General features: G+C 34.9%; 1 protein-coding gene across 1 annotated transcript in view; it reads left to right on the top strand.

The window, feature by feature from the left end:
* Positions 1-10,401, top strand: part of LOC111085425 (insulin receptor substrate 1-like) — a 70,983-nt gene that overhangs the window by 10,525 nt on the left and 50,057 nt on the right. The window contains exon 3 of the mRNA XM_022383900.1: positions 954-1,263. Coding sequence (XP_022239608.1) covers positions 954-1,263 — 310 coding nt within the window. The remainder of the gene's footprint in view (positions 1-953; positions 1,264-10,401) is intronic.

The following is a 10,401-nucleotide window of genomic DNA, read 5'->3' on the forward strand; positions in this document are numbered from 1 at the left end:
GTTGCAAATGTATTCAACTTAACAAAAGTAAAAGTAGTTGGTGTTTTAAAAATAATTTCCTTCGCTTTGAAAATTCTTGATTTTTCTTCTCTATTTTAAAACTATGAAATTTATAAGTGTAGTAGATAATGTCGGTGAATATAAATTTATATGATATTATAAAAGTAATGAAAATTCCCACTAGCTCCACAGCTTAAAATCTGTTACAGAATACACCCGACAGTCTCTGCTCTAATATCATCTAATGCTCAGTAGAAATACTCCTCTAAAGCTTCTCGCTGCCGAGAATTGTTTCATATGACAACAAAAACAGGCCTTTATCAGAATCAGTCGTCATTGAATTATTTTTCTACCCACTTGTTTTTCACAATCTTCATAGAATACGTTTTTTCACTAACTTCCACTTGATTATACATAATTAGTTTTATCATAGAAAAACAACAGAAGTACTATTTTTGAACACTAGGAACATAAAATTATGACAAAAATCTTTAAACGTTTGAAGTTATTAGTAAAATTAACCTTCGGAGATAAATAAATATTATTTTTATGTTGATCGCGACTTGCAGTAGAATCATTGTTATATTGAAAAAATTATATTTATAATCAAACAGTACTCCATAATTAGTGGTTATTTAGAGGAAAATTTTGATTTATTAATTGTTAGTTTTCTGTTTAGTAATAAAAAAATCGTTAGAGTGGAATAATAGCTTCTTTTAATAGTTAAAAAAACTAGTTAATGACATAGTTTTTGTGTATTTGAAGTTGCATTTTTCAGAGTGAAACGTGAAATAAGTGCGACACATTAGAGAATTCGGCCCAAACTTAAGCTAAGCGTACTTCGTGGATGCTAATACAATGTAGCGTTTTAGAAATATATCTATACGGAAATCTTTTCGAACTGTGTCTTACAGTGTTTTTTTTCTTTCTGTTGTTGTTGTTTTGTTTTTCAGACACTGAAAAAGAAATTCTTTGTATTACGAACTGACTCTGCCTCGGGTCCAGCGCGTCTCGAGTACTATGACAGTGAGAAAAAATGGAGACTAGGAACATCTCCGAAACGAAGCGTTGATTTGAGAGCTTGTTTCAATATTAACAGAAAGATGGATGGCCGTCAGAAATTTGCCATTGATCTACATACCAAGTACGACTCTCTTTCCGTAGCCTTAGACACTGAAGAAGAACTGGAAACATGGCTGTCGACGATGTTGGAATTACAGCAAGGAATGACCATGGAAAACGGACACCTTAAACCTATATTTGGTGAGTACATTAAAATGTTTCTTTACCGAGAGGGAATCTTAAACCTATTTTGGGAAGTTCTGCTTAGTTTTCCGTTATTGAAATGGTTAGCCTAAATCAGTTTTCAAGAAGTTTTGTGTGCTGCTACCTGATAATTTATAGAAATGTTAATACACCTGTATCAATATTAACGAGTTATTATCATACATGGTTTCCATAATATCGGTGAACAAAATATTGCAATATACGAGTAAATAGACATAACTAAATAGCCAAATCAACTAACAGAAACAGTCATTCTAGATAGAGGGTTTAGCACATTATGAAACTCATAACCACTAAGTCAGCGTAATTGCTAAATTCGTTACACAGCATGGTGGTTTCCATTGTTCTTCACTTCAATTACAACGTTCAGTGGGAAGCCGACGCTTTGTAATCACGGCTGTGAAGAGCGGTATGCGAGCTACAGGTCCTTACCACAATTCCTCTGTGAACTAGAGCTACAGGTCCTTCCCACAATTCCTCTGTGAACTAGAGCTACAGGTTCTTCCCACAATTCCTCTGTGAACTAGAGCTACAGGACCTTCCCACAATTCCTCTGTAAACTAGAGCTACAGGTTCTTCCCACAATTCCTCTGTGAAATACGAGCTATAGGTCCTTACTACCATTCCTCTGTGAAATACGAGCTATAGGTCCTTACCACAATTCCTCTGTGAACTAGAGCTACAGGACCTTACCACAACTTCTCTGTGAACTACGAGCTACAGGTCCTTACTACCATTCCTCTGTGAACTAGAGCTACAGGTCCTTACTACCATTCCTCTGTGAACTACGAGCTACAGGTCCTTACCACAATTCCTCTGTGAAATACTTTCATATGTCGTCTTGTCTTTAGCTGGAGGTATCTGGCAGCTGCTGACCCTTATAAATCTTACGCAGTACTGTATGATTCACAAGGAATTTCACTGTCGATAGATTCACTGCTAACGGGAGTGTACTTTTGTTATTATGTATCTTCTGTGTGCTCCCATGCAAGACTTCTCTAACGCCTTTTCGTATTTTATCTAGATTTAAGTACACACCTTGCTTTAATTTGGGTATTCTAAACATTAAGGACCATCACTTGCTGTCTTTTTTTTCAAGTTTATTACTGATGTTAGTCCTGTTTGGCTTTTTGAATCAACAACCACTTTTCCAACATACATCATGGTTTCTTTGGACAGCAACCCACTTAAGGTCACCTGACTTTAAATATTGATCATGAAAGTCGTTCTTAAAATGGAGCATCATATTGCTCTTTTACTTTTTTAAGAAAGCTTATGACATCACATGGGTTATGTGGTCATTCACATTTTTGAACTCCAATAGGTTTTGACACAGAGGTTATTCTGGGTCCACTTACGATCAGTACTATCCTGATTTTCCCACAAGCACTCTGAGTACCTCAGTAATGTCTTGAAAATCACATATTAATTAAGATCATTAGTATGCTCTGTTTTTTTCTTTCTATTTACTTTTATTGACAGTTTCGGTTAGAACGTTTAATATGTCAAATTTTAGTACTCTTTATTTTTGTATTTTTATAATACTTACATTCTAATTAATGTTTTGCATTGTTAGTTTAATATATGCACTTAGAACTAACCCGAAAATCTCGTAAACTGGTCTAACCCTGTGAGGTATTATTGGGATTACGGCCGAAATTATCGTTAACAACGAGAATATCCAAGTGATAAAACAATACATTCTAATATTTTTTATAAATGAAAACGTAGGAAAATTATATTAAATTGGTTATCGTCATTACCAATACCAGGTTAAATTTTAGTTTTGCTCTAAATAATTAGCTTGATCTGATTGGAAGTCAATGTTAATGGCATCACAGAATAGCTGGCTCATGCAGTTGCAAAAAAGCTTCTTATGTCACTGACCTTCAGATTTCTTGTCAGCCATCGAATAAGAAATACATGGAATGGAATCTCCAGACTGTCCTCAAAACGTTGTGTGAGTGACCACTGCATATTGTTTCAAATGTTTGTTGTTTAAAACCGTATGCTTGCATTTCTGCCGCTAGGGAGGATTGCACCTTGATCCGGAGTTCCATCCTGAAGGTGTGCAAATTTCTGTGGTGGCTGAGACAAAGCCCTTAAGGCTTCTATTTGACTGTAAGCTGACTTTTATTTCACACACAAAACACTTTAAAGTTTATACAACAGTATCAAACATCTTCCGCAGTTAGATTGTTTAATACTCAATATCTGTCATGACCTCATTTGATTGAAAGTGGACTATGGATATCTGGTCTATGCCTCGGCCAGGGACTCTGCACTAATAATATTGGACCCCCTGCATCATCAGGGGCTTCGTCTCTGCACAGGAGCTTTACACACTTCTCTGATCCAGAGCTTTATTACACGGTCCACGAAACTCCGTTCATCTGAGATGTTGTTTGCAACTTTCGTGCAGCATGATGTAAAGCTCCGTGGCATCTCACCTGGCAATGCGTCTTCATGGCTCGATGAGCTCTGCTTTTTGCACATAGACAGTCATCTGTTTCAACTTTTGGACTTCATATCCAGGCAAAGTTGACTAATAGGGATCTGATTTGAAATTGGGTGATATTACTGAAAGTGATTATCTGGCTATCCTTCCATGACTTGTTACCATCTTCCACTGCGAAGTTTCGCTTGTTTTTACCAAACATCTTGCGGTCCACTCTTTTCCGCTTTGTGGTCTCTGCCATGGTTTTCTTCAACTCTAGTTGCTCCCTACAGATTCTGCTGAGCTAAATGTGATGTCTGGATTACGTAGAAGCTAAACGGTACACTAATTGTACCATCTATACTTAGCTTACTTAAATAAATAAAGGCCCTAGAATAGCATAATTTCAATTTCCCTTGATATTCAGCAAAGACTGCCCATTTTCCACTGTCGTTTATCTCTAGCCAGTTTCTGGATACTTGGCGTTATCGGGATGCGAGGGAACGAGCATGTTGACATTACAGCATTGCCTGTTCCATACCTGGATTTTAATCCAGTCGTCAAGGCAAGGCTTTACGCCATCTGGCATGGGATTTGAAGTGGTAAATGTCTAAATAAGCTTTTACAAATAAAATCTGCTATTAATGATTAATCGTTCGCTCAGGAATCGAACAGGGGAAGCTGTCTTCACAAGGGTCAGCACTGGTCATAATTTCATCACTCGTCATTTTCTCTTACAAGGAAACGATCCATCAATGTGTGAGCAGTTTACTTTGTTTACGGGCCATAAGCCCTTATAATTCTATTTATATTTTTTAACATTATATAAAGTAATTTTTCTCCTTTACGTTTTTAATGGTAAACTTTCTTCTTTTGTCTTTTTTACTATTTTATTGTACTTGTTGTTTGAATAAACGAGGCAACTAGTCGTTTGACACAAACAATCTGTATGGTTTGCGCCAAAATATTACAAACCAAACCATGTGTTCACCACGTTGAAGTCTGTTTTATGGTGTTTCAGTTTCTGTATATATTAAAAGTGCACTATTTTTCTAGATATTTTCTTATGTACTGTAGAATCATTATAGTTTAATTACTTAAGTTCTTTGTACTTTTATTTGCGTGTATTACAAATATTCCCTGCCACTCTTCGTAAAACTCTGAAAAAATAAGAGGGAATCCTCAGTAGCCGCGGCACTTGAAATTATTTTAGGTAGGATTAGAGTAAATTAATCTAGTAAACCTTTTCCCCCTATTATTAGCTATATTTTTGTGCGCCAGCAATACCAAGCGTGAGGCGCACGTATTCACGATTCGATTTTATTACTCATCAGGATATCTACCAGGCTACCCTGAAATTAATTATTTTAGACAGGATTAGAGTAAGTTAATGTATGGTACCTTGGGCTTGGTTAAATATGCCAGTCGAAAGGGTTTGACCTTCCGAGTCCAAAACTGTAACTAGATCTCAAATCGGTCAAGAGATGACTGAACTGTGAACTAATAGTTTATACTTGAAAACTCAGTGCCATTGTATGGGCCGTTATGCCTCGGCTGAAAATCGTTAGCAGTGCGTACAAGCAGAAGTTGCAGTCTTTACTAGGGCGAGAAAACACCTGTGAGGGAGGAGGTAATTTAGGGAGCATATCTCTGTATTACGTTGTGTTAATAGGGATACAAGTGCAAGCTCATGTTTTGTCGACCAACACTCGCCTTCATGATAAAAACTACAAGTTATGGGGCTCTTATAGTCAGATTCCTTCTTCTTTGGGAGTTCTGGGGAAAATGGTCAGTGCACTTTGACCTTTCATCTGCATTATTTTTTTAAAAAATTAACGTTCTCTGAAATCCGTTTTTAAAAGTCATCATCAGTAGAAACATCACTTGATTTAAAACAACAACAGTAATCAGTTATGTAAATTACTATTTCGCTTAGATGGAGCCGTATAATTCTTGATTTAATAACTCCAGAAAAGTTAGAGAAAAAAGTATAAAGAAAATCGCAGTGATTATCTGATAATTAGACATTTGTGTTTTATATCGTTTTTTGTTTCATAAAAAATATTGTGTAATATCTTGAATAAAAACGAAAGACTTCCCTTTTTGAAATGACATTTTTATTACTTTAACTAATAGTACACCTTAAAATGTGACATCTTACGTTATTGTCGTGTAAGATCTGGCATCACGTGGTACTATCATGCACGAAAGAACAGGTTAAGTTTAAATCAAGCTAGTGTGGCACGATATTGAGCGCTTTATGTAATTATGATCTTAAATCGCAATAACTGGGCATATAAAGAGCACTTAGACACTTGGTGCCGTCACAAATCTAAACAAACCCACTCCAGATAGCAAATTACCTCTGTGTGTAGATACACACGTATGTATGTATGTATGTATATATCATCCATCCTCTTAACGAAATAAGTTCATTCGTTTATAGATCACTTAGTATATCGAATATGAATTTTCAGATTCATGTTTATCTAAATTTTTTTCATCTTTTAACATCACGAAAAATGACCCTTTAATAAAAAAACAAAATTTATCACCGAAACAATTGATTAGAACTAACCACTAGACATATTGGGGAGAGATTATTTGAAAACAAGATTTTCCAGAGTTTAAACTAGAATAAGGCTTCCCCGGATTGAAACTAATAAACAGCCTGACACATTGAAGTCGTCTTCTCTTTTATGTAAGCAAAAATTCCTATATGACTGTGACTGGGAGTACGTTTATCATATAAAAAATAGTTCCTACTTTAAAAAAAATATGCTTGGCACGCAGTAATTCTGAAAATAGTTTATTTATGAGTAGACCATTTCTATATTGTGGTTGTCTATTACTAAATATTATTAATTATTATATAATTCTGCCTCTTATGATAGATTTTTTTTTACTCTTTTTAACTCTGCTTTATTATATAGTTGCATGGCATATAACAAGGTCATCGACAAAATTGTGACATTGTGTGTGTGTGCCGTGTAAGAGTTTTTCCCACATTTTCACGTGCTTTGTGATAAGCTTGAAGAGCAAGGCTTCTCTACCAGTTTACTGGGTAGCTCTGGTAACAAAGGCAAAAAGTGTCTGGTTGGCTGAAAAATACACTAGTATGGTTTCCAACAAGATCCACGTGTAGTCATAAATTTGTTTTGAAGGTTTCGGCGTTAGTTTTTATTACAGCATATGTTGAAGAACGGTTTTGTGTTTCAGAATGTGGGTGCCCGGTGCTTATTTGCGTAAATGATAAATTATTTTTTCAGTATGAAATCTACTACGATCTACTTTTAGTAACCTCGTTTATAGACTAGGAGCGAGTCTAGGTTATGGTGTCGTATTACACTCTCCATGGTGTTGATATTATTAATCAATATAGTGTCACTGGTAGATTGTTCTGAGTAAATATCGTCACTGGTGTTTTAAACTGAAGAGATGGAACAGTAGTCCACGTACAAACAACACAAATGTACTTATTTTTCTATTTGTGCATGATTTTATGTTCATCTTTCTATATTGTATGTAGCTGTATATTTTTCTGTGAATTAACAGAGATATATATAACTAAACACTATCCATCTGTCAGTTTTGTATTACCTGTACTATCCATTATCTCCACTATCCATCTGTCAGTTTTGTATTACCTGTATTATCCATTATCTCCACTATCCATATTTCATTTTTGTATTATCTGTACTATCCATTATCTCCACAATCCGTACTTCAGTTTTGTATTACCTGTACTATCCATTATCTCCACTATCCATATTTCAGTTTTGTATTACCAGTACTATCAATTATCTCCACTATCCATCTGTCAGTTTTGTATTACCTGTACTATCCATTATCTCCACAATCCATACTTCAGTTTTGTATTACCTGCACTATCCATTATCTCCACTATCCATATTTCAGTTTTGTATTACCTGTACTATCCATTATCTCCACTATCCATATTTCAGTTTGTATTATCTGTATTATCCATTATCTCCACTATCCATATTTCAGTTTGTATTATCTGTATTATCCATTATCTCCACTATCCATATTTCAGTTTTGTATTATCTGTATTATCCATTATCTCCACTATCCATATTTCAGTTTTGTATTATCTGTATTATCCATTATCTCCACTATCCATATTTCAGTTTTGTATTATCTGTATTATCCATTATGTCCACTATCCATATTTCAGTTTTGTATTATCTGTATTATCCATTTTCTCCACTATCCATATTTCAGTTTTGTATTATCTGTATTATCCATTATCTCCACTATCCATATTTCATTTTTGTATTTTCTGTACTATCCATTATCTCCTCTATCCATATTTCAGTTTTGTATTATCTGTATTATCCATTATCTCCACTATCCATACTTCAGTTTTGTACTATCTGTACTATCCATTATCTCCACTATCCATACTTCAGTTTTGTACTATCTACCTTATTTATATCAAACTGAGGCATGAGGATTGAATGATGGGCTTCAACTAATGAATTAAATAAAGCATTTGTACTTATATTGTAATAACCAAAACGCCGCTGCAACCAGTGTCAAAAATAAACAATTAATAAGATATACGAACAGAAATAAAAGAAAAACAACTTTCAAAAAATACAAATTTTATCACTTGCCAAAAAAAAACCAATAAATCCGCGCCTTGCCAGAACCAGGTACAAACGTCAATATCCAATGCAACATAAATATCAATGCGATTAATTTCATTGAATATGAAAGGAATTAGGAAAAAGAACCAGATGAACAAAAAACTAATTCACCAGAGAATAACACAATGTTCCAAAATAAAGCCATTTCTCAATATCAAGAACAATATCGAGCAGTAATCAACAATAATTAATTCTAATTATATCAGCCCGCCATAATCAGGTGGTTAAGGCGCTCGACTTGCAATCTGAGGGTCGCGGGTTCGAATCCTCGTCACAACAAACATGCTCGCCCTTTCAGTCGTGGGGGCGTTATAATTTGACGGTCAATCCCACTGTTCGTTGATAAAATAGTAGCCCAAAAGCTGGTAGTGAGCTGGTGATGACTAGCTGCCTTCCCTCTAGTCTTACACTGTTACGTTAGAGACGGCCAGCGCAGATAGCCCTCGTGTTGCTTTGCGCGAAATTTATAACATGTGAACTAGCTCATTTTCAAGATCAAAGAAAGTTATTTTTATGTAGTTGTTAGACCACAATGTTACATCTCATGTGACTAGCTATTACCATAAACCTAGATAATCTTTCACAACATTAATATCTGTATATTACTGCTATAGGAATCTTGTGTCAGTTTCATAATACACACATACTGAAAATCACCGTGTTCTATATAGAAAGTGAGTTAGCGCCTTAATATATCTCAAAATTTATAGTTGAACTAAACGATGGAAAGAAAAATAAATTAAATATAGATAAAATCCTAACAATATAAAAGTAAAATTCACCATCTCGCAATATACATATTTTATTTCACACCTACCTTATTCCACACTACAGTCTACAGAAATGGTATTACAATTACTTCATTATTTTTACTAATCCTTCTCTGCAGCCTCAGTGTTTGTTGATATTGTTACGTATCTGGTCGTTTGTTAATTTCTGGTATAAATTCTTCCCGAGGAACTTCAGCGATACAAGACCTTTCTTAAATAAAACTAGTTTATTCTTTTTCAATACAACTTTGCAATACACAGAATTTCCTCAGTCACTTTCACTTAAACACACGCTATAATTCACAACGATTCAAGCACATTATTTACGGTCACTACCGCTCGCTTGACTCGATTATCTGTCTCTATCTATCTGCAATTGTTGTCTCCGCTTTATTTGCCAGGCTTATATATACTAAAATAGAGGGCTCCTAGAAAAGACTAGAGTTGCCAGGAACAGTCATGATCCTTCTAGAAACTCCAGCGCGCATGCTTCCAGCGTCACGTGACTTCCGCTATCGTAACAATATTCTTAGTGCTTCTTAATAGACCACATTAGAAGTTCTTACTCCTCCCTGGCCCAAAATACAGAGATTTCTTAGTGATCCTACTCTTGAATACCCAATATAGAATTGACAAAGTGAAAAGCAAGGGTTTTTCAAATGTAGCACTGCCACTTTAAGTGTCTGATCTTGTGATTTAGTTTCTCCCCTGGCAAAAATTTGAATTTTTGATATTTTTAATAACAAAATCTCAATTTTTCAAGAAAAACAAAATAATTCAAGAAAAACTCAAAATGAAAAATTTTAGGAATAAAAATTGTTCCAAAACAGTTAACTCATTAGCTAAACAAACATATTTTTGCTGTGAACATGGCCCTAGGGTAGGTGGGGCCAGGTAATAACCACCCTATGACACACCCATTGATCCAATGAATCATCCTACAATGTTTGGTTGAGATCGGTCCAAAGATCGCGGAATAACTCGTGGACAAACAAACAATTTTTTTCTTTACTTTTATAAGCTTAGATATCTATCGGGAAGTCTCCACTATCCATCAGTCAGTCTTGTACTATCAACATTATTTATACTATCCATCAGTCAGTCTTGTACTATGAACATTATTTATGTTATCCATCAGTCGGTCTTGTACTATGAACATTATTTATGTTATCCATCAGTCGGTCTTGTACTATGAACATTATTTATGTTATCCATCAGTCGGTCTTGTACTATT

The sequence above is a fragment of the Limulus polyphemus genome, unplaced genomic scaffold (genome assembly GCF_000517525.1).
Source record: "Limulus polyphemus unplaced genomic scaffold, Limulus_polyphemus-2.1.2 Scaffold382, whole genome shotgun sequence".
NCBI classification, from domain to species: Eukaryota; Metazoa; Arthropoda; class Merostomata; order Xiphosura; family Limulidae; genus Limulus; species Limulus polyphemus.